Below are 25,140 nucleotides of genomic sequence, written 5' to 3'. Positions count from 1 at the left end.
TTTTCTTAAGACTGTACCTTTTGCACACAGTGTTTACAAAGTTCATGCCTTTGTTTAAATTATTTAAATGCACAGTGGCAAAGCCACAGATGTTTCTGTAATGAGCAGTTCAATAAAAATGTCATTTATTTCAAGTCATACATGTTTGAATTTAATTCTAACAAATAGACCCAGCCTATGGGAAAGAACATTTCACACTAAATGTATATACTATTGTGTTGGTCATATTTAAATCATTCATTATGTTTTGTAGGGGAAAAAGGATAAATAAATTAAATCGCATATTAAATCGCAATCGCAATATTGGGGGCAAAAAATCGCAATTAGATTATTTTCCAAAATCGTTCAGCCTTACTTGCTCCCGTTCCTGGGACTAACCACGGTTCAAAGTGTGAGTGCTGATCAAAAAAGCCTAAACACCATTCTCGCTCTCTCTCTCGTATGTGTGTGTGTATGTGTATACAGTGGTGTGAAAAAGTGTTTGCCCCCTTCCTGATTTGTTTGCATGTTTTTCAGATCATCAAACAAATTTAAATATTAATTTAAAGATAACACAAGTAAACACAAAATGCAGTTTTGAAATGAAGGTTGTTATTATTAAGGGAAAACAAAATCCAAACCTACATGGCCCTGTGTGAAAAAGTGTTTGCCCCCCTGTTATAACACAACTCAACTGTGGTTTATCACACCTGAGTTCAATTCCTCTAGCCACACCCAGGCCTGATTACTGCCACATCTGTTGTCAATCAAGGAATCACTTAAATAGGACCTGCCTGACAAAGTGAAGTAGACCAAAAGATCCTCAAAAGCTAGACATCATGCTGAGATCCAAAGAAATTCAGGAACAAATGAGAAAGAAAGTAATTGAGCTCCAGCAGTCTGGAAAAGGTTATAAAGACATTTCTAAAGCTTTGGGACTCCAGCGAACCACAGTGAGAGACATTATCCACAAATGGCGAAAACATGGAACAGTGGTGAACCTTCCCAGGAGTGCCCGGCCGACCAAAATGACCCCAAGAGCGCAGCGACGACTCATCCAGGGGTCACAAAAGACCACACAACAACATCCAAAGAGCTGCAGGCCTCACTTGCCTCAGTTAAGGTCAGTGTTCATGACTCCACCATAAGAAAGAGACTGGGCAAAAATGGCCTGCATGGCAGAGTTCCAAGACGGAAACCACTGCTTAGCAAAAATAACATTAATGCTCGTCTCATTTTTGCCAGAAAACATCTTGATGATCCCCAAGACCTTTGGGAAAATACTCTGTGGACTGACGAGACAAAAGTTGAACTTTTTGGAAGGTGTGTGTCCCATTACATCTGGTGTAAAAGTAACACTGCATTTCAGAAAAAGAACATCATACCAACAATAAAATATGGTGGTGGTAGTGTGATGGTCTGGGCCTGTTTTGCTGCTTCAGGACCTGGAAAACTTGCTGTGATAAATGGAACCATGAATTCTGCTGTCTACCAAAAAATCCTGAAGGAGAATGTCCGCCCATCTGTTCGTGACCTCAAGCTGAATCGAACTTGGGTTCTGCAGCAGGACAATGATCCAAAACACACCAGCAACTCCACCTCTGAATGGCTGAAGAAAAACAAAATGAAGACTTTGGAGTGGCCTAGTCAAAGTCCTGACCTGAATCCTATTGAGATGCTGTGGCATGACCTTAAAAAGGCAGTTCATGCTCGAAAACCCTCCAATGTGGCTGAATTACAACAATTCTGCAAAGATGAGTGGGCCAGAATTCCTCCACAGCGCTGTGAAAGACTCATTGCAAGTTATCGCAAACGCTTGATTGCAGTTGTTGCTGCTAAGGGTGGCCCAACCAGTTATTAGGTTGTAGGGGGCAATCCTTAATAATAATAACAACCTTCATTTCAAAACTGCATTTTGTGTTTTCTTGTTATCTTTGACAAATATTTAAAATTTATTTGATCTGAAACATTTTAAGTGTGACAAACATACAAACAAATAAGAAATCAGGAAGGGGGGGGAAACACTTTTTCACACCACTATATATATATATATATATATATATATATATATATATATATATATCACACATACACACTGCTCAAAAAAATTAAGTGAACACTTAAACAACACATCCTAGATATGAATGAATGAAATAATCTTATTAAATACTTTTTTCTTTACATAGTTGAATGTGCTGACAACAAAATCAAACAAAAATTGTCAATGGAAATCAAATGTATCAACCCATGGAGGTCTGGATTTGGAGTCACCCTCAAAATTAAAGTGGAAAACCACACTACAGGCTGATCCAACTTTGATGTAATGTCCTTAAAACAAGTCAAAATGAGGCTCAGTAGTGTGTGTGGCCTCCACGTGCCTGTATGACCTCCCTACAACGCCTGGGCATGCTCCTGATGAGGTGGCGGATGGTCTCCTGAGGGATCTCCTCCCAGACCTGGACTAAAGCATCCGCCAACTCCTGGACAGTCTGTGGTGCAACGTGGCATTGGTGGATGGAGCGAGACATGATGTCCCAGATGTGCTCAATTGGATTCAGGTCTGGGGAATGGGCGGGCCAGTCCATAGCATCAATGCCTTCCTCTTGCAGGAACTGCTGACACACTCGAGCCACATGAGGTCTAGCATTGTCTTGCATTAGGAGGAACCCAGGGCCGCACCAGCATATGGTCTCACAAGGGGTCTGAGGATCTCATCTCGGTACCTAATGGCAGTCAGGCTACCTCTGGCGAGCACATGGAGGGCTGTGCGGCCCCCCAAAGTAATGCCACCCCACACCATGACTGACCCACCGCCAAACCGGTCATGCTGGAGGATGTTGCAGGCAGCAGAACGTTCTCCACGGCGTCTCCAGACACTGTCACGTCTGTCACGTGCTCAGTGTGAACCTGCTTTCATCTGTGAAGAGCACAGGGCGCCAGTGGCGAATTTGCCAATCTTGGTGTTCTCTGGCAAATGCCAAACGTCCTGCACGGTGTTGGGCTGTAAGCACAACCCCCACCTGTGGACGTCGGGCCCTCATACCACCCTCATGGAGTCTGTTTCTGACCGTTTGAGCAGACACATGCACATTTGTGGCCTGCTGGAGGTCATTTTGCAGGGGTCTGGCAGTGCTCCTCCTGCTCCTCCTTGCACAAAGGCAGAGGTAGCGGTCCTGCTGCTGGGTTGTTGCCCTCCTACGGCCTCCTCCACGTCTCCTGATGTACTGGCCTGTCTCCTGGTAGCGCCTCCATGCTCTGGACACTACGCTGACAAACACAGCAAACCTTCTTGCCACAGCTCGCATTGATGTGCCATCCTGGATGAGCTGCACTACCTGAGCCACTTGTGTGGGTTGTAGACTCCGTCTCATGCTACCACTAGAGTGAAAGCACCGCCAGCATTCAAAAGTGACCAAAACATCAGCCAGGAAGCATAGGAACTGAGAAGTGGTCTGTGGTCACCACCTGCAGAACCACTTCTTTATTGGGGGTGTCTTGCTAATTGCCTATAATTTCCACCTGTTGTCTATTCCATTTGCACAACAGCATGTGAAATTGTGTCAATCAGTGTTGCTTCCTAAGTGGACAGTTTGATTTCACAGATGTGTGATTGACTTGGAGTTACATTGTGTTGTTTAAGTGTTCCCTTTATTTTTTTGAGCAGTGTATATATATGACTATCGCTGATTCTCTCTTCACCTCCTTCACCCTGTTCTTCCTCCTCTCAGATTTCTGTACAGGTCCGAGTGCGCCCATGCAGAACCACATGAAATGAATAAAGCACCACAGCCTTTAACGGGATCCCCATCTGCCCCCCACCCTGTCCCCTCCCCTGGACTCCAACAGGTAATGGGAATCTACTGTCTGTTTTGATTGGGGCTTCAATCTTGTCTCATGGTTGTTTGTCCAATCAGTAACCATATTGTTGATCACGGTCTCTCCCCTCCTTTCCTCTCCCTTTCACAGCCCAACTTCCCTCCTGGACAACCCCCCTCTGTTGTCTTTGCCACCCCACCGCCACAAATGAACCCAGTGCCACAGCCCCGACAGGTACGTCCGCCGTCACCCAACAGCTTAATCTCTGACTTCGCTTATTATTTAAATTGTCAGTTGTTTGTCCCATGTGCTGTGTCTTAATCCATTGGTAGGAGTGTAGATCCTGTTTAGGGCTGTTGCGGTGACCGTATTACCGCCACACTGGCGGTCACGAGTCATGAAGGCAGTCAAATTCCACGTGACCGTTTAGTCACGGTAATTAGGCTTCTCCAAGCTCTGATGCTGCTGATGGTCATTAGTACCCTACCAAACTTGCTAACTGCCTGGTACTCAGCACTCTATTGTCCCTCTAATCACTCTGACATCAATGCAAATGTAATCGAAAATCTAATCAAACACTTCATGACAACCCATGAGCTCATGTTGCGCAACATTTCTATAGGCTATGCAATTGCGTGAGAAAACAGTGATGGCCTCTATTAAGAAGAGGAGGGTCCCATTAGCTTTCTATAGGCTTACTATATTTATTTCTCAACTTTCCAAATATTAAGCACATTGCATCTCTTTACAACAGGAGTATAGCCTACCTGGCTGGCATGAAAATGAACCACGGAAAAAGCGTCCTCCATTCCCTATTTAAGTGTATAGATTACATGAATTTTTTCCCACTGCCCCTGTTTCGAGACCGGTGCATGATAATGGTCCATTCTAAATCAAAACAAATTTCACACATGTATTATTTAGTATAATATGCTAAATATGCTAATTATTTAATATATGTAAAGACAAGATTAAATCAAGAATATATAGTCTGATGGGTGACTATTAGCCTAACACTTGTGAATTATATATTATCACTTGTGAATGATGCCCAGCGTAAGGCAGGAAACAATGCCTTTTTTTGGCGACTTTTTCGAATCATAGTCGCATGCCTCATGTAGCCTAGCCCATAGGCCTATACGTTTTGATAAGGTTTGTATCATTAACTAAAGTGGCCAAATAACTTATTAAAATTAAGCACATTAATCAATTTTACAAGGGGTGTAGAGCCTAACTGGCATACATAAGCAGTGTGTGAGTTTCAAGTTTGGGGAAGATAATTTTCACCATAAAAATGCACCATTATAATGAAAGCATTACATGCATAAATGCATTTGTGGTCACTTTTGAGAATGGTTTTTTCCTGCAAATGCAACATTAGTGCTTATAGCCTACTGCTGTGTGTGCATTGCTGCGCATATAATGTGAAGACATAGCCTAATAGTTTATCAACATTTTAAGCTATGTTCTGATCTGTTGCGTCAGCCTCATTGCGTAAAACAGGTTTTTTGATGCTAGTGGTTGTATTCATTTGGGGTCTATCGCATTCCACAACTGTCCCAGACTATGTTTGGAATATTTATTTATCACACAGAATATAATAGGTCAACTTTTGTACTATGGGGGATAGTAGATTGACATAGGCTAGTGCTTTTGCTGTTCGTTAAGCCTACTCATCTTGTTGGCTGGTGGAATTTTTTTGGGGAAATTTCTTCCAATAGCTTCAATATGCACCTCGGAATTGGATAAGGACGCAGTTGTCTCCGATGTCTGTCTTCATTTGTACAGTCGTGGTCAATAGTTTTGAATGACACAAATATTAATTTTCACAAAGTCTGCAGCCTCAGTTTTTATGATGGCAATTTGCATATACTCCAGAATGTTATGAAGTGTGATCCCTGGTAAAAGTCCCTCTTTGCCATGAAAATGAACTTAATCCCCCCCAAAAAACATTTCCACCGCATTTCAGACCTGCCACAAAAGGACCAGCTGACATCGTGTCAGTGATTCTCTCGTTAACACAGGTGAGAGTGTTGACGAGAACAAAGCTGGAGATCACTCTGTCATGCTGATTGAGCTAGAATAACAGACTGGAAACTTTAAAAGGAGGGTGGTGCTTGAAATCATTGTTCTTCCTCTTGTTAACCATGGTTACCTGCAAGGAAACACGTGCCGTCATCATTGCTTTGCACAAAAAGGGCTTCACAGGCAAGGATATTGCTGCTAGTAAGATTGCACCTAAATCAACCATTTATCGGATCATCAAGAACTTCAAGGAGAGAGGTTCAATTGTTGTGAAGAAGGCTTCAGAGCGCCGAAGAAAGTCCAGCAAGCGCCAGGACCGTCTCCTAAAGTTGATTCAGCTGCGGGATCGGGGCACCACCAGTGCAGAGCTTGCTCAGGAATGGCAGCAGGCAGTTGTGAGTGCATCTGCACGCACAGTGAGGCGAATACTTTTGGAGGATGGTCCAGAGCGACTTGAAAATTGGTGCATTCACCTTATAGCCAGTGGGATAACCACTTTACAATATATATATATTTTTTATTTTATTTTTTGGTGGGGTAAGGGATTACTTTATCCTATCCCAGGTATTCCTTAAAGAGGTGGGGTTTCAAGTGTCTCCGGAAGGTGGTGAGTGACTCCGCTGTCCTGGCGTCGTGAGGGAGCTTGTTCCACCATTGGGGTGCCAGAGGAGTGAACAGTTTTGACTGGGCTGAGCGGGAACTGTGCTTCCGCAGAGGTAGGGGGGCCAGCAGGCCAGAGGTGGATGAATGCAATGCCCTCGTTTGGGTGTATGGACTGATCAGAGCCTGAAGGTACAGAGGTGCCGTTCCCCTCACAGCCCCTTACAATGTATTAAAAATCAAAACATGTAGCCCAACGTTTGTAGAACAACTAAAGTTACATTAATAACTCTAAATTAAGCATATAGGAGTACCTATTTCTTTGTTAACCGCTTAACACAGAATAGCCGCATGTGCTATTCCCTCAAATCGTTTGGAGAAAATATCCTTTCTATTTTATTCTGCTTTGTTCAATTGTATTCTTCATACTATAAAATAATGCCACAGAATTCTAAGCAAATCTTGTCTGCTAAATGAACTAGTGTAGCCCACAGCCATATGGCATAGCCAGATCAGGACCTAACATAAGGACAACTCAGAGTATGCCATTATGTTCTTCTGAAATAGACTACATTTTCTTCATATCATGTTTTTTTAGACCTGTCTAAAATAATGGATTTATTGTGAAGGTGTAGGCTATATTACATGGATATACACTGCTCAAAAATATAAAGGGAACACTTAAACAACACAATGTAACTCCAAGTCAATCACACTTCTGTGAAATCAAACTGTCCACTTAGGAAGCAACACTGATTGACAATACATTTCACATGCTGTTTTGCAAATGGAATAGACAACAGGTGGAAATTATATGCAATTAGCAAGACACCCCCAATAAAGAAGTGGTTCTGCAGGTGGTGACCACAGACCACTTCTCAGTTCCTATGCTTCCTGGCTGATGTTTTGGTCACTTTTGAATGCTGGCGGTGCTTTCACTCTAGTGGTAGCATGAGACGGAGTCTACAACCCACACAAGTGGCTCAGGTAGTGCAGCTCATCCAGGATGGCACATCAATGCGAGCTGTGGCAAGAAGGTTTGCTGTGTCTGTCAGCGTAGTGTCCAGAGCATGGAGGCGCTACCAGGAGACAGGCCAGTACATCAGGAGACGTGGAGGAGGCCATAGGCGGGCAACAACCCAGCAGCAGGACCGCTACCTCCGCCTTTGTGCAAGGAGGAGCAGGAGGAGCACTGCCAGAGCCCTGCAAAATGACCTCCAGCAGGCCACAAATGTGCATGTATCTGCTCAAACGGTCAGAAACAGACTCCATGAGGGTGGTATGAGGGCCCGACGTCCACAGGTGGGGGTTGTGCTTACAGCCCAACACCGTGCAGGACGTTTGGCATTTGCCAGAGAACACCAAGATTGGCAAATTCGCCACTGGCGCCCTGTGCTCTTCACAGATGAAAGCGGGTTCACACTGAGCACATGTGACAGACGTGACAGAGTCTGCTGCCTGCAACATCCTCCAGCATGACCGGTTTGGCGGTGGGTCAGTCATGGTGTGGGGTGGCATTTCTTTGGGGGGCCGCACAGCCCTCCATGTGCTCGCCAGAGGTAGCCTGACTGCCATTAGGTACCGAGATGAGATCCTCAGACCCCTTGTGAGACCATATGCTGGTGCGGTTGGCCCTGGGTTCCTCCTAATGCAAGACAATGCTAGACCTCATGTGGCTGGAGTGTCAGCAGTTCCTGCAAGAGGAAGGCATTGATGCTATGGACTGGCCCGCCCGTTCCCCAGACCTGAATCCAATTGAGCACATCTGGGACATCATGTCTCGCTCCATCCACCAACGCCACGTTGCACCACAGACTGTCCAGGAGTTGGCGGATGCTTTAGTCCAGGTCTGGGAGGAGATCCCTCAGGAGACCATCCGCCACCTCATCAGGAGCATGCCCAGGCGTAGTAGGGAGGTCATACAGGCACGTGGAGGCCACACACACACTACTGAGCCTCATTTTGACTTGTTTTAAGGACATTACATCAAAGTTGGATCAGCCTGTAGTGTGGTTTTCCACTTTAATTTTGAGGGTGACTCCAAATCCAGACCTCCACAGGTTGATAAATTAGATTTCCATTGAGAATTTTTGTGTGATTTTGTTGTCAGCACATTCAACTATGTAAAGAAAAAAGTATTTAATAAGATTATTTCATTCATTCAGATCTAGGATGTGTTGTTTAAGTGTTCCCTTTATTTTTTTGAGCAGTGTATTATACTTTTTAAAATGTGGATGTTCCAAATGACTGCATCAGTGGCTTGTAGGCTATGTGTGGAAGCCAGGAGATGCTAAATGTGTTTATGTTTATTAACGGGTCAATTACCGTGAGACCAGCAGTTATTTGCTTGATAATCACCGGCTGACGAAATTTCGTGACTGCCACAGCCCTAATCCTGCTACATGTACACTCTCACTCTTTCCTACAAATAAGCTCTCCTGTTGATTTCATATCTTACTGTTTTAGCGCTCAGTGAGTGTACGTTCCACACTCCAACCTGTCATCGTTACTGCTGGAACGCAAAATCATTATCTCAGATGAGACCTGTATTGTGTTCTGAATCCTCTTCTTGATCCCTGCTCCATGCCTGCCTATCTGTGTGTGTGTGTCAATGGAGGAGGGTTGTATCTGCTGCGCTCCAGCTGGTGTCCTATGTGGGTTTAACCTGTGACCTGTCTTGTTCTCCTTTTCTAGTTCGTCCCCGGGCCCCGTGCTTTACACCAACAGGTACTAACAGCCTAACCAGGGACTTGGGTGGGCTGGGTTGAAATAGGGGGCAGTTTGAGTTCTCTCTTCACTTGAATTTCATGTCTTCCTCAACTGTTTCTGAGCACTGAATGTTGTAAAACCTACACTTATGTTTATTATGGGAGGCTAAGAGATTGCATCTTCTGCAGAATCCTATTCATGGGATCCGCCATTCATTGGGAACTTGTCATGTTCACACACACACCAGGGTTTCCGTTAGCCGGTAATTATTGGCTTTTGTCCGATTGAGCCTTTGAGTAGAAAATCTGTCAAACAGCACAAGAGCTTCTGCTGCAGCATCTTGTGGTGCTTTCAACGAACCTACCAGGTACAACCCTAAATCCGTAAACATGTGTACCCTCATTGATATCATCCTGACTAACTTACCCTCTAAATACACCTCCGCTGTCTTCAACCAGGATCTCAGCGATCACTGCCTTATTGCCTGCGTCCGTAAAGGGTCCGCGGTCAAACGACCACCCCTCATCACTGTCAAACGCTCCCTAAAACACTTTAGCGAGCAGGCCTTCCTAATTGACCTGGCCCAGGTATCCTGGATGGATATAGATCTCATTCCGTCAGTATAGGATGCCTGGTTGTTCTTTAAAAGTAATTTCCTCTCAATCTTAAATAAACATGCCCCATTCAAAAAATACATAACTAAGAACAGATATAGCCCCTGGTTCTCCTCAGACTTGACTGCCCTTGACCAGCACAAAAACATCCTGTGGCGTACTGCATTAGCATCAAATAGCCCCCGCGATATGCAACTTTTCAGGGAAGTTAGGAACCAATATACACAAGCAGTTAGGAAAGCAAAGGCTAACTTTTTCAAACAGAAATGTGCATCCTGTAGCACTAACTCCAAAAAGTTTTGGGACACTGTAAAGTCCATGGAGAATAAGAGCATTTCCTCCCAGCTGCCCACTGCACTGAGGCTAGGAAACATTCACCACTGATAAATCTACAATAATCGAGAATTTCAACAAGCATTTTGCTACGGCTGGCCATGCGTTCCACCTGGCTACCACTACCCCGGCCACCAGCTCTGCACCCTCCGCTGCAACTTGCCCATGCCCCCCCCGCTTCTCCTTCACACAAATTCAGACAGCTGATGTTCTGAAAGAGCTACACAATCTGGACCCCTACAAATCAGCAGGGCTAGACAATCTGGACCCTTTCTTTCTAAAACTAGCCGCCGAAATTGTCGCAACCCCTATTACTAGCCTGTTCAACCTCCCTTTCGTAACGTCTGAGATCCCCAGAGATTGGAAAGCTGCCGCGGTCATCCCCCTCTTCAAAGGTGGTGACACTCTAGATCCAAACTGTTACAGACCTATATCCATCCTGCCCTGCCTTTCGAAAGTATTTGAAAGCCAAGTTAACAAACAGATCACCGACCATTTCGAATCCCCCGTACCTTTTCCGCTATGCAATCCGGTTTCCGAGCTGGTCATGGGTGCACTTCAGCCACGCTCAAGGTCCTAAACGATATTATAACCGCGATCGCTAATAGACAGTACTGTGCAGCCGTCTTCATCGACCTGGCCAAGGCTTTCGACTCTGTCAACCACCGCATTCTTATTGGCAGACTAAATAGCCTTTGTTTCTCAAATGACTGCCTCACCTGGTTCACCAACTACTTCTCAGATCAGTTCAATGTGTCAAATCGGAGGGCCTGTTGTCTGGACCTATGGCAGTCTCTATGGGGGTGCCACAGGGTTCAATTCTTGGGCCGACTCTTTTCTCCGTGTATATCAATGATGTCGCTCTTGCTGCTGGTGACTCTCAGATCCACCTCTACGCAGACGACACCATTTTGTATACATCTGGCCCTTCATTGGACACTGTGTTAACAAACCTCCAAACGAGCTTCAATGCCATACAACACTCCTTCAGTAGCCTCCAACTGCTCTTAAACACTAGTAAAACTAAATGCATGCTCTTCAATCGAACGCTGCTGGCACCCGCCCACCCGACTAGAATCACTACTCTCGACGGGTCTGACCTAGAGTATGTGGACAACTACAAATACCTAGGTGTCTGGTTAGACTGTAAACTCTCCTTCCAGACTCACATTAAGAATCTCCAATCCAAAGTTAAATCCAGAATCGGCTTCCTATTTCGCAACAAAGCCTCCTTCACTCATGCTGCCAAACATGCCCTCGTAAAACTGACTATCCTACCGATCCTTGACTTCGCCGATGTCATTTACAAAATAGCCTCCAACACTCTACTCAGCAAATTGGATGTAGTCTATCACAGTGCCATCCGTTTTGTCTCCAAAGCCCCATACACTACCCACCACTGTGACCTGTACGCTCTTGTTGGCTGGTCCTCATTACATGTTCGTCGTCAAACCCACTGGCTCCAGGCCATCTATAAATCACTGCTAGGCAAATCCCCGCCTTATCTTAGCTCATTGGTCACCATAGCAACACCCACCCGTAGTATGCGCTCCAGCAGGTATATCTCACTGGTCATCCCCAAAGCCAACACCTCCTTTGGCCGCCATTCCTTCCAGTTCTCTGCTGCCAATGACTGGAACGAATTGCAAAAATCTCTGAAGCTGGAGATACTTATCTCCCTCACTATCTTTAAGCGTCAGTTGTCAGAGCACCTTACCGATCACTGCACCTGTACACAGCCCATCTGAATTTAGCCCACCCAACTACCTCATCCCTATATTGTTATTTATTTTGCTCATTTGCACCCCAGTATCTCTATTTGCACATAATCTCTTGCACATCTATCATTCCAGTGTTAATACTAATTGTAATTATTTTTTATTGCCTATTTATTGCCTTACCTCCATAACTTGCTACATTTGCACACACTGTATATATATTTTCTGTTGTATTTTTTAACTTTATGTTTTGTTTTACCCCATATGTGTTGTTTTTATCGCACTGCTTTGCTTTATCTTGGCCAGGTCGCAGTTGTAAATGAGAACTTGTTCTCAACTGGCTTACCTGGTTAAATAAAGGTGAAATAAAAATAAAATAAAACAAATAAAAGACAACTGGGAACTCTGGTAAAATACAAGTCAGTGATCTTCAGGTCGGAAAGTCGGAGCTCTTGAAAGAGGGCGGAGTTGGAATTCCGAGTTTGGATGACCGTTAAACTATTTTTCCCAGTCTGAGCTAATTTTTTTCCAAGTTGTCTTGAACGCACTGAAGTTGGAAGTCAGATTTCCGAGTTCCCAGTTGTTTTGAAGGCGGCGTCAAACGGCAACGGAGGGCAGGCTTCATCAGCGCGTCATACACCACTTTGCAGTGAGCTGGAGGCAACGTGCATTTAGAAGACCTACTTAATTGTTTGAAATCTGAACGTTTTAATATATACACTGAACAAAACTATAAACGCAACATGAACAATTTCAAAGATTTAACTGAGTTACAGTTCATATAAGGAAGTCAGTTAGGCCCTAATCTATGAATTTCACATGACTGGGAATACATATATGCATCTGTTGGTCACAGATACCGTAAAAAATTAAAATATGAGCGTGGATCAGAAAACCAGTCCGTATCTGGTATGGAACTCATCACGGTATCTCTGTGCATTTAAAATTGGCATCAATAAAATGCAATTGTTTGTTGTCCGTAACTTATGCCTGCCCATACCGTAACCCCACCGCCACCATGGGGCGGGCACTCTGTTCACAACGTTGACATCAGCAAACCGCTCGGCCACCTGCTCGCCCACCCGACTGCCATCTGCATGGTACAGTTGAAACCATGATTCATCTGTGAAGAACACACTTCTCTAGCGTGCCAGTGGCCATCGAAGGTGAGCGTTTGCCCACTGAAGTAGGTTACGATGCCGAACTGCAGTCAGGTCAAGACCCTGGTGAGGACGACAAGCACGCAGATGAGCTTCCCTGAGACGGTTTCTGACAGTTTGTGTAGAAATTCTTCGGTTGTGAAAACCAACAGCTGTCCGGGTGTTAGGTCTCAGACGATCCTGCAGGTGAAGAAGCCGGATGTGGAGGTCCTGGGCTGGCGTGGTTACATGTGATCTGCGGTTGCGAGGCCAGTTGGACATACTTTCTCTAAAATGACGTTGGTGGTGGCTTATGGTAGAGAAATTAACACAATTCTCTGGCAACAGCTTTGGTGGACATTCCTGCAGTCAACATGCCAATTGCACTCTCCCTCAAAACATGAGACATCTGTGGCATTGTTGTGTGCCAAAACTGCACATTTTAGTGGCCTTTTATTGTCCCCAGCACAAGGTGCACCTGTGTAATGCTGTTTAATCAGCTTCTTGATATTCCACACCTGTCAGGTGGATGGATTATCTTGGCGAAGGAGAAGTGCTCACTAACAGGGATGTAAACACATTTCTGCACATAATTTGAGAGAAATAAGCTTTTTGTGTGTATGGAAAATGTCAGGGATCTTTTATTTCAGCTCATGAAACATGGTGCCAACACTTTACGTGTTGCTTTTATATTTTTATTCAGTATATTGAGGCATGTCTTACCTTGCTTCAAAGTAGCCTATTAGATCTCCTCTCTTTAAAAATGTCTAACGATATTTTCATCTCTGTCACATGAAACCGCTCGCATGTGCAGTGTCCTTTTGACAACTACGGTTTGACAGCTACGGTTTCTGGCTAATAGACTACTGCCTTGTGCGTATTGCTGCGCTTATAATGTGAATAAATAATTTTTAATCAACATTCTAAGTTAAAAGTTCTAATCTGTTGCGTCAGACTCATTGCTTTCTGTTTAAAAAATAAATAAATAATTATGTAGCCTAGGCCCACTGGATGTATGAATTTGGGATCTGTCATCCCACAACTGTCCTTGAGTCTGTTTGGAATAGGCCATTTCTTTCTCAACAAGCTGACCAATAGAATAAGTAGCCTAAACTTTTCTACTATAGATTGACATAGGCTAGTGATTTTTGCTGTTGGTTACTCGTCTTGTTGGCTGAGAAAGTAAATGTGGACAGTTATTCTAACATGTTCAAAGTGCATATCATAATTCAGTAAGAAGGACTGTAAATCGTTTCATTCTCAATTTGCATGTTCTGTTAATATGAATTACCGTAATCTAAATGTGATTTTTGTCATTCTGAGCAAAGTGAGTGAACGCCCTAATCAGGTTATGCACCCAATGCATATTGGTCCGGCAAATTTCAAAAATGTCAAATGTCCGTCGCCACATTTTCCTAACGGAAACCCTTATACACACACAGACTCCGTGCCCTACGTTAGCTTTGCGCATGGACACAGTTGCTCACACACCTGCATTTTTAGGGACTAGGGATGTGTTCTGGCTTATGCATGCTGCTTGTTAATTCACTGCTGGGTAGGTGGTGGGGGTAGGTTCTCTGCTTTCTGTCAACTGACTGCCGCTCTCTCACTCCCTCTCGTCCCCCCCCGCTCTCTCTCTTGCATCCGTGTGTGTGTTCATGTGTTGTCTGTGTGATGTGCTGCTGAAGGGAGGATTCAGGTCACTGCAGGTAACACTTCTCCTCTTTTTCCAGAGGAGTCGGTCTGTCTGTAGTTGGCAGTGTTCCTGCCTGTGGTCCTGGCATCATTCTTTTTGGCTTCAGTTTTGCTTAAAGAGACCCATCAGAATGTAAATGAAGCAACACAGAACGTTCTAGTCTTATTTGGTTTTTAGCCGTTTTTGGATTCTGCCTTTATGAACAGGCTGTTAAAGTGTCAGAACAGACTGTTAAAATTGTTGTAGTATTAACTACCATAAGGAATGGCAAGGGGAAATATAATAGCCCTAATTAAAGTTTTAATTGTTGAATGTTCTTTACATAAGAGGAGACTTTTCCATAACTTGCCCCTCTCTCCTCCTCTCCTACATTTCTCCAGCCGTACTACAGCCGGCCCAGCAATGCCCCCCGGGTGCCCCCCAGCAGCACGCCGAGGCCCGTGGCGCCCACACACGTCTACCAGCCGGGCCAACAGATGATGATGATCCCCTCACAGCAGATCCCTTTCCCCAACCAACAGGGCCCCGCCTACTTCATACCCGGACAGGTAACACCCCCCCCCCCTTCCAACAGGGTGCTCCATCTATACTAGTGGCCACTCATTCTCTTTACTCAGACATTCACTATACCTTTTGGGACTGTTCCTTTTGCGCCATGCAAGCTCAATCAAGCGCAGTTATGGTACTTGGAAAGAAAGGAAACCAGGTCTGGTAACAACTAGCAAGGCAGTCCCCCTCCCCGTCTGTGAGGGAGGCCCCACATGGAGTGGTCTGCCTCCCCCTGGCTCAGGGACAGATTCTGCTGAGTCTGGGGCTCCGCTCTATGGAGCCAGTGCTGGGACAAAAGCCCCTCTCCCTTCCCTCTGGCCGTGGCCAGGCGATCAGCTGACCCTCCAGTCCCTTCCTGATTGTGCAGCGCTTAAAAGCACCACAGAGAAAGAGAGAGGGATGGGTGTTACTGTGTGTTAGACGGAGGTAGAGGGGTATAAGTTCAATATTAAGAGAGGTAGTCCTGCCACAGCTTATTGGCCTTCAAAACCACACAAGGTTGTGTGTGTGTGGAACAAAGAAAGGTATAGGTGTGTGTTGAATGAGTTAGATCAATACTAGTTGGCAGGCTGTCTTTGCACCTTTTCCATCCTACCCATTGTTCTTTTGTAGTTGAGCTTTAGTTTGCCTTGAATACTCTGGGCTTGCTGAACATTTTACAATGTACATTTAGATTTATCTTATATCTAAACCATTCTGACATGTCTCTCTCCCTCAGTACCGGTCAACGTACGTGGCCACCCCTCAGCAGTACCCGGTCCCGCCGGGCACCCCAGGCTTCTACCCAGGCACCAGCCCAGCTGAATATGGTATGTATGGTAAGAGGCTCTGTTTGGGGCCTCGCCTGCCGATACCCTCCTTTACCCAACACCACAGGCCTCAGCCTAACACCGCTCTCTCCTGGACACACTGAAAACAGGGATGTCAATTCCTGAGATTAATTTAAAAGTATTTTCAACAGAATTTCAATTCACTGAATTCAAGTGAAATTGAGTTCAACACTGACACACAGGTCAAATTCCAAAGCTGTTACTTATTTCGGCACAAATAAGTAATTCCCAACAGTGTTGTCTATTCCAAATTTCCTGACTTCCCTGTTTATTTTGTCCAGGAACGAAGGCCTCTGGGCTGGTGATGCAGAGTTTGACTGCCCTCTAGGGGTATGTGTTCGCCAGTACAGGGGCTATAGAAAGCTCACTGGTTGTCCTGAAAACAAGCTTGGTGACCCTGCTCACAAGCCTGTGAGCTATGTAGTGGCTTAGTCTGTCTGTACAGTTCATACATTTCAACATTGACCAGCCATGGTCAGAGCAGTCCATATATGAAATCTACTTTAGAAATGTTATCCAAGTCTTGACATATATTACTCCAACATGGTTAACAAGATGGTTGATTGTAAAGAAAGTTTTGAGAGAGCGGGAAATTCATGTGTGGTTGGTTGTGTGTGGATATATACATTTTTTGAATTTTTCCTCGTGGTGCCAGTCTAATATAATTAGTTTGTGTGCTCACACTAGTCATGTGCTCTCTCAATGCCTCACAAAGGTACTGACTCTCATGCTGTCGCATACTGTACTCGCACCTGGCTAACACATGCACTGTCACACATACTTAAATTCCCATGCACCAGTCTCACACTGACTCCCTGTTTGTCTGGCCTTCTGCAGCCATGGACAGACAGACAAACGTGCACAGAGCCTCTGCCTGTGTGTGTGTTTTGAGACTGCAGTGCTAAGTTGATTTGGGGTAGGAATGTATTTGGGTCTGCTCCAATAGGCTTCTGGCTGAGACCAAGTCCAGGAGGAAGGGAAGTGAATGTGTCCTCAGGCTCAGCTCACTGCTGCTTCTTCCAGTTCGGCATGAACTACTAGTCTTGGGGCTGGTGCTCTGGAGGTGTGTAACACTCAAATACCTCCCCTCAGTGCCTCACAGATTTGTCTTGCTTCCATTTGGCCCCCTAGCTAGCTCCTTCTCCCATTCGCTGTTTTAAAATACCTGAAAGGACTGGATATGTGTAAGCAGTATGGTGATGGCTCCGCCGGCCTAGCTCATCAGTAGGCAAAGTGGAGCTTCCTCTTTACTGTTTTCACCTAAACAGTCCTCTGAGATTTTCACTCCTGAGGGAGTGGGAATTAGAGGGCTAGATAGAAGCAGATCAAGTACATGTTAGCTGGTGAGGGATTTAAATTGAAAGGGGCCTATGTAGTGCAGTGGTGATCATTCCAGAAATGCCCCTTCATTTCATCCCCTCAAGCCCACACCTTTGATTTGAAATGCCCAGTATGTGGCACCAGTCTATGATTTTGTTTGGTGTTGTTGTAACTAGGGCTGTTACAGTGACAGTATTACCGCCACACCGGCAGTCACCAGTCATGTAGCTCAGCTGGTAGAGCACGGCGCTTGTAACGCCAAGGTAGTGGGTTCGATCCCCGGGACCACCCATACACAAAAATGTATGCACGCATGACTGTAAGTCGCTTTGGATAAAAGCGTCTGCTAAATGGCATATTATTATTATTATGACCGCAGTCAAATTCCACGTGACCGTTAAGTCACGGTAACTAGGCTATTCCAAAACTGTGCTCTGATGGTCATTAGTATCCTATCAAACTTGCTAATGGCCTTGTACTCAGTGCTCTATTGTCCCTCTAATCACTGACATCAATGCAATCGAAATCAAATACTTCATGAGAGCCGTGGCACTCAGCGTTTGTGCAGAATCACCTGTTGCGCTGCGAGAGCCAGCTCCTCATAGCTGGCATGAAAATGAACCATGGGAAAAGCGTCCTCCAATTGCCATTCAAGTGCATACAGGTGACGTCTTTTTTGCCCCTGTTCCGACAGGTGCTTGAAAATTGCCCATTTTTGTAAATCAACTAATTTCACACACATTATTTTGTATATGTAAAGACCAGATTAAATTGAGAATAGTCTGAAGGGTGAGAATATTATCACTTGCGAATGATGCCCAGCATGTGCAGACTAAAAGGCAAGAAACAGTACAATACATTTTCAAATCATAGTCGCAATCATCATGTAGCCTAGCCCATAGGCCTATATGTTTTGATAAGGTTTGTATCACAACTAAAGTGGCCAAATAACTCCAAATGTAGCTTATAGGCCTAGGACTGCTGGAACAGGGTTAGAGAGCCCATAGCCTACAGATCCTAGTGAAACATCTGTTCTTATAAGCCCAGTCATTGCACAATTGCGTGTGAAAACAGAGTTTTGACTGGCCGCTATTTAAGACGATCCCAGCTTTCTCGTGCTGCTATATTTATTGCACAATTCTTTAAATTAAACACATTGATCCGCTTTACAACCAGTGTAGACTACCTGGCATATTACAAATGTAACCTTCGGAAGCGGTTCCTACTTGAGTGCAGGCTACGGAAGACACTTTTTTTTGTGGGCCATTCCTAAATACAAAATAATTCCAGAAATACACTACATGGCCATATGTTTGTGGACACCCGCTTGTCGAACATCTCATTCGAAAATCATGGGCATCAATATGGAGTTGGTCCCCGCTTTGCTGCTATAACAGCCTCCACTCTTACATTTACATTTAAGTCATTTAGCAGATGCTCTTATCCAGAGCGACTTACAGTTAGTGAGTGCATACATTATTTTTTTATTTTTCATACCCCCGTGGGAATCGAACCCACAACCCTGGCGTTGCAAACGTCATGCTCTACCAACTGAGCTACATCCCTGCCGGCCATTCCCTCCCCTACACTGGACGACGCTGGGCCAATTGTGCGCCGCCCCATGGGTCTCCCGGTCACGGCCGGCTACGACAGAGCCTGGATTCGAACCAGGATCTCTAGTGGCACAGCTAGCACTGCCTTAGACCACTGCGCCACTCGGGAGGTTCTCTCTGGGAAGACTTTCCACTAGATGTTGGAACATTGCTGCGGGGACTTGCTTCCATTCAGCCATTAGTGAGGTCGGCCACTGATGTTGGGCGATTAGGCCTGGCTCGCAGTCTGTGTTCCAATTCATCCCAAAGGTGTTCAATGGGGTTGAGGTCAGGGCTCTGTGCAGGCCAGTCAAGTTCTTCCACACCGATCTCGACAAACCATTTCTGTATGGACCTCGTTTTGTGCACGGGGGCATTGTCATGCTGAAACAGGAAAGGGCCTTCCCCAAACTGTTGCCACAAATTTGGAAGCACAGAATCGTCTAGAATGTAATTGTATGCTGTAGCATTAAGACTTCCCTTCACTGGAACTAAGGGGCCTAGCCCGAACCATGAACAACAGCCCCAGACCATTATTTCTCCTCCACCAAACTTTACAGTTGACACTATGCATTGGGGCAGGTAGCGTTCTCCTGGCATCTGCCAAACCCAGATTCGTCCGTCGGACTGCCAGATGATGAAGCGTGATTCGTCACTCCAGAGAATGCATTTCCACTGCTCCAGAGTCCAATGGCGGCGAGCTTTACACCACTACACCACTTGGCATTGCGCATGGGGATCTTAGGCTTGTGTGCGGCTACTTGGCCATGCAAACCCATTTCATGAATTGTGCTGACGTTGCTTCCAAAGGCAGTTTGGAACTCGGTAGTAAGTGTTGCAACTGAGGACAGACAAAGTTTACGCGCTACGCACTTAAGCACTCGGCGGTCATGTTCTGTGAGTTTGTGTGGCCTACCACTTCGCGGCTGAGCCGTTGTTGCTCCTAGACATTTCCACTTCACAATAACAGCACATACAGTTGACCGGGGCAGCTCTAGCAGGGCAGAAATTTGACGAACTGACTTGTTGGGAAGGTGGCATCCTATGACGGTGCAAAGTTGAAAGTCACTGAGCTCTTCAGTACGTGCCGTTAAATTGCCAATGTTTGTCTATGGAGATTGCATGGCGGTGTGCTCAATTTTATACACCTGTCGGCAACAGGTGGGGCTGAAATAGCTGAACCTACTAATTTGAAGTGGTGTCCACATACTTTTGGCCATGTAGTGTATATTAGTAGGCCATACTGTATGTAATGACCACTGCCCAAGTTGTAACTGCAGTGGGACTACTGAGACTTGCTTCACTCTGATTTAGGTACTATCATCACCCTAGGAAATGTGTCTATGGTCTAATTATTGACCCTCTTGGAGTTGTTTGTTTAGGATGTTGTATGGTTGTTGCATCTTTATCAGACTCATCATAAGGTTGTCATGGTGTGTGTGTCACCCTTTATTCTAGAAGCCATATGTCATGAGGTCAGTCTGACACATGACCCTCCTTCAATGGTCATGTGACAATGAGACGAGAACTTGGCTTCAGCACCGCACACACACACACTAACAATCTAGAGCCCTGATGAGATTTTTTATTTAACCAAAATTGGGGGGGACCCACAGCTGGGTTCTGATTTGCCTCTTTATAAGTGTTTAGGCCCTCTGTTGGTGAACTAGTAGGTTAACTCTGTGGCGTCAATACAGCCTCCTGGAGCTGGAACCAGGCATGGTTTGGGTCTGGTATGTTTTTCCACAGCAGAGCTGTAGTCCTAACAGGAGTAGCCATCAACTGGGTACCACAGTGGAAAACTGGTATAAGCAGCACATTCTGCAGAGCCATAGAATACCTGCAATCCATTAGTTGGCACTGGCAACATGATCACAGCCCATGACCAGGTGAAAAACAGTTCCCCCCCCCTACCCTCCCAGGTTTTGTGGTGATGGGATACAGGTGGGAGGGGGTTCTTTTTAGCCCACAGTTGAGTGATTTACTAACACCCACCCACCCACCTACGTCCTGGGCTCAGATCACTGCCATTTAAAAAAGAGGGGTGTGTCTCTCTCTTCTCTCTCTCTCATGGTGTACAGCTCTCCTCTGGTTCACACTGCTGACCCCAGGAGACTTGGGCTACTTGTGGATACACTTTGAGAGAGAGATAGGGAAGGAGGGACGGACGAGAGGGAGCGAGAGGGGGGTGAAACGGAGAGAGGTCAAATGAGGGAGGAGAGTAGTAAAAATAGTCTGAGCAGTTTTGAGGGCATAACCCAGCTGTAGACAGATAGGAGAGGAGGACTTCAGAGAAAGGGGTAAGACGATACGCTCTTCTCCCCCTGTGTTCTCCTCTCTCTCACACTCTCAGGACGCCATTGAGATGGGGAACCGTGCCTCTAGGATGAGCTCCCAGCAGGCTGAGGGTAACTCTGTGATGTGGTCTGGTTACACCGTCTCCTTTAATCCCACTCTCTCCACCCCCCTTTTGCTCCCCCATTCCCTCCCTCTCTTCGTGACTCATATCTCAAACTCTTATTTACTGGGACGGGACACTCTCCAAGAAAGTCCTGTTCCCTTTGCTTTCTCTTCTTGTGCATGTTCCCCCTCTCCCTCCCTCTCTGTGCGGGTTTTGACTATATTTAGTCTGTGCTCTTCCTGGTCAACAATGCAGACTCTGTAATGGGAGTTAGACTGAAATGTGTGCTGAGAGAGCTACTCGCAGAGAGGCCACCTCCGTTCGTTTTTTTCTGTGAGCGAGGGAGAGAAGAGGGGGATGTGTGTAAGTGAGCTTGAGAGAGCGGGAGGAGACTGGTTGACACTGTAGCTGACGCCCTTGGAAGGCCAGGTCTGGAAAGACCAGACTAATGAACTAGGAAGGCCAGGTCTGGAAAGACCAGACTAATGAACTAGGAAGGCCAGGTCTGGAAAGACCAGGTAAGACTAATGAACTATGAAGGAGTCATGTATTTCTGAAGATGGAGTCTTTAAATTTGGGATCTCTGTGTGAATGTGGAAAAGACTGGAGTGGGCATGGTGATTGGTGATTAGGGTGGGGGAAGGATTGGTAGTGGGCAGGCAACTCAAGGAGGGAGTGCTGTCATGGTCCTATGGCCTACCGTAATTGCTTGTTGTCCAGGAACAACCCCTAGCCCATACTCCCTAGGCACATAACATATAGATGTGAAAGGATTGGATGGCTAAACATTGCCCTCTGATAGGCTTGGTAGCATTTCTGCTGTATTGCTTATGCCAATACATTACTCTCAAATCTACCCTAGATGCCTTCGGCCTAGGGTTTGACTGTAGGCTTAGCCCCTATGTCTGGAACACTAGAGGAGTGATCTGCGGTGAAAGCAGTCATTACAGCACCATGTCATTATAACAGAGGAAACCATTAGGCCTGTTTCCTGAAGTAGCCTAGTCCGTTATCCTTTGTGTTCAGTCAGGATGAAGAATGGAGACATAAAAGATGCTGTAGCTTTGTTTACTTGTAAGAAGCTCAAACTATTTGTTAGGAGTCGGTCGGTCTGTCTGTCTCTGTCAATACATTTACTGTAGAAAATGACCGAAATGGATTTTTGTTGTTGTTGCCAATACTGATTTTCTTAAGGTCAAGGAGGCTGGTGGCATATATTTTAGGCCTATATTCAATATCATAAAATGTGAAAATGTTGATGACACTTTTCCATAGACAGCCATGTATGCATTAATTTTTTTAATCAAACCATACATTTGACTTCGTTTTTACCCATCTAACTACATAACATAATGGTAATAATTTTATTGGCAAATCTCTTGATAAACTGGGTAACTGAATATGTCATAGGCCTACTCACAATACAGGTGAATGCATATTCAGTAGGAGTATGTGCATGCGTTGAGTTATTGAGCTTGTTTTGGCTGATCAGTGGAGTCTATGGTGCTACAGATGACATTCTGTTTGTCTTCCATTTCGGACTTGCAGTGCCTTCAGAAAGTATTCATACCCCTTAACTTATTCCACATTTTGTTAAAGCCTGAATTCAATATTTATTTTTCTCACCCATCTACACCCAATGACCCATAATGACAAAGTGAAAACATGTTTTTAGAAATTTTGGCAAATTTATTGAACATGAAATACTGAAATATTTACATAAGTATTCACACCCCTGAGTCAATACTTTGTAGAAGCACCTTTGGCAGCGATTACAACTTTGAGTCTTTCTGGATAAGTCTGTAAGCGCTTTCCACATCTGGATTGTGCAACATTTGCCCATTCTTTTCAAAATTCTTCAAGCTCTGTCAAATTGGTTGTTGATCATTGCTAGACAACCATTTTCAGGTCTTGCCATAGATTTAAGTCGAAACTGTAACTCAGCCACTCGGGAACATTCACTTTCTTCTTGGTAAGCAACTCCAGTGTAGATTTGGCCTTGTGTTTTAGGTTATTGTCCTGCTGAAAGGTGAATTCATCTCCCAGTGTCAGGTGGAAAGCAGACTGAACAAGGTTTTCCTCTAGGATTTTGCCTGTGCTTAGCTCTATTCAATTGTTTTATCCCATGATTACAAGCATACCCATAACATGATGCAGCCACCACTATGCTTGAAAATATGGAGAGTGGTTCTCAGTAATGTGTTTTTATTGGATTTGCCCCAAACATAACACTTTGTATTCAGGATAAAAAGTTAATTGCTTTGCCAAATTTTTTGCAGTATTAACCTTGTTGCAAACAGCATGCATGTTTTGGAATATTTTTTATTATGTAGAGGCTTCCTTTTCACTCTGTCAATTAGGATAGTATTGTGGAGTAGCTACGATGTTGATCCATCCTCAGTTTTCTCCTATCAAAGCCAATTAACTCTTTAACTGTTTTAAAGTCACCATTGGCCTCATGGTGAAATCCCTGAGTGGATTCCATCCTCTCCGGCAACTGAGTTAGGAAGGACGCCTATATCTTTGTAGTGACTGGGTGTATTGATACACCATCCAGAGTGTAATTAATAACTTCACCATGCTGAAAGGGATGTTCAATGTATTCTTTTTTTTTTTTTTTTACCCATCTACCAATAAGGTGCCCTTCTTTGTAGTTGAATCTGTGTTTGAAATTCACTGCTCGACTGAGGGACCTTACATATAATTGTATGTGTGGGGTATGAGGTAGTCATTCAAAAATCATGTTAAACACTATTATTGCACACAGGAGTGAGTCCATGCAATTTATTATGTGACTTGTTAAGCAAATGTTTACTCCTGAACTTATTTAGGCTTGCCATAACAAAGGGGTTGAATACGTATTGTCTCATTTCAGCTTTTCATTTGTAATTAATTTGTAAAAATTTCAAAAAGCATCATTCCACTAACATGTGGTATTGTGTTTAGGCCAGTGTAAAACATATCTACGTTTAATCCATTTTAAATTGAGCCTGTACCACAACAAAATGTGGAAAAGTTAAGGGGTGTGAATACTTTCTGAAGGCCCTACTGATCAAGTCCGGGCTATCGCTGGGCCACTCAAGGACATTCACAGACTTGTCCCAAAGCCACTCCTGTGTTGTCTTGGCTGTGTGCTTAGGTTCCTTGTCCTGTTAGAAGGTGAACCTTAGCCCCCAGTCTGAGGTCCTGAGTGCTCTGGAGCAGGTTTCCTTCAAGGATCTCTCTGTACTTTGCTCCGTTCATCTTTGCCTCGATCCTGACTAGTCTTCCAGTCCCTGCCGCTGAAAAACATCCCCACAGCATGATGTTGCCACCACCATGCTTCATCGTAGGGATGGTGCCAGATTTCCTCCAGATGTGATGCTTGGCATTCAGGCCAAAGAGTTCAGTCTTGGTTTCATCAGACCAGAGAATATTTTTTCTCATGGTCTGAGAGTCTTTAGGTGCCTTTTGGCAAACTCCAAACGGGCTGTCATGTGCCTTTTACTGAGGAGTGGCTTCCGTCTGGCCACTCTACCATAAAGGCCTGATTGGTGGAGTGCTGCAGAGATGGTTGTCCTTCTGGAAGGTTCTCCCATCTCCACAGAGGAACTCTAGTGCTCTGTCAGATTCTTTTTTTTTTTTTACCCTTCCCCAGATTTGTGTCTCGGCACAATCCTGTCGGAGCTCTATGGACAATTCCTTCGACCTCATTGCTTGGTTTTTGCTCTGACATGCACTGTCAACTGTGGGACCTTTTAGACCGGTGTGTTCCTTTCCAAATCATGTCCAATCAATTGAATTTACGACAGGTGGACTGCAATCGAGTTGCACCTGAGC

The 25,140-nt window shown here is 44.9% G+C and overlaps 1 protein-coding gene across 1 annotated transcript in view; it reads left to right on the top strand.

Annotated features, from left to right (window-relative positions):
• The first annotated feature begins 3,707 nt into the window (after window positions 1–3,707).
• The window catches only part of LOC121566997 (eukaryotic translation initiation factor 4 gamma 1-like), a 45,355-nt gene continuing 23,922 nt past the window's right edge, over window positions 3,708–25,140 (top strand). The window contains exons 1-6 of the mRNA XM_045211557.1: window positions 3,708–3,825; window positions 3,946–4,029; window positions 9,115–9,147; window positions 14,622–14,642; window positions 15,010–15,177; window positions 15,897–15,987. Of these exons, the coding sequence (XP_045067492.1) occupies window positions 3,751–3,825; window positions 3,946–4,029; window positions 9,115–9,147; window positions 14,622–14,642; window positions 15,010–15,177; window positions 15,897–15,987 (472 nt within the window). The 5' untranslated portion in view covers window positions 3,708–3,750. The remainder of the gene's footprint in view (window positions 3,826–3,945; window positions 4,030–9,114; window positions 9,148–14,621; window positions 14,643–15,009; window positions 15,178–15,896; window positions 15,988–25,140) is intronic.

The sequence above is a fragment of the Coregonus clupeaformis genome, chromosome 5, assembly GCF_020615455.1.
Source record: "Coregonus clupeaformis isolate EN_2021a chromosome 5, ASM2061545v1, whole genome shotgun sequence".
In the NCBI taxonomy this organism is placed as follows: Eukaryota; Metazoa; Chordata; class Actinopteri; order Salmoniformes; family Salmonidae; genus Coregonus; species Coregonus clupeaformis.
The sequence above is the reverse complement of the archived record's forward strand: the minus strand, read 5'-3'. Positions and strand labels throughout refer to the sequence as shown.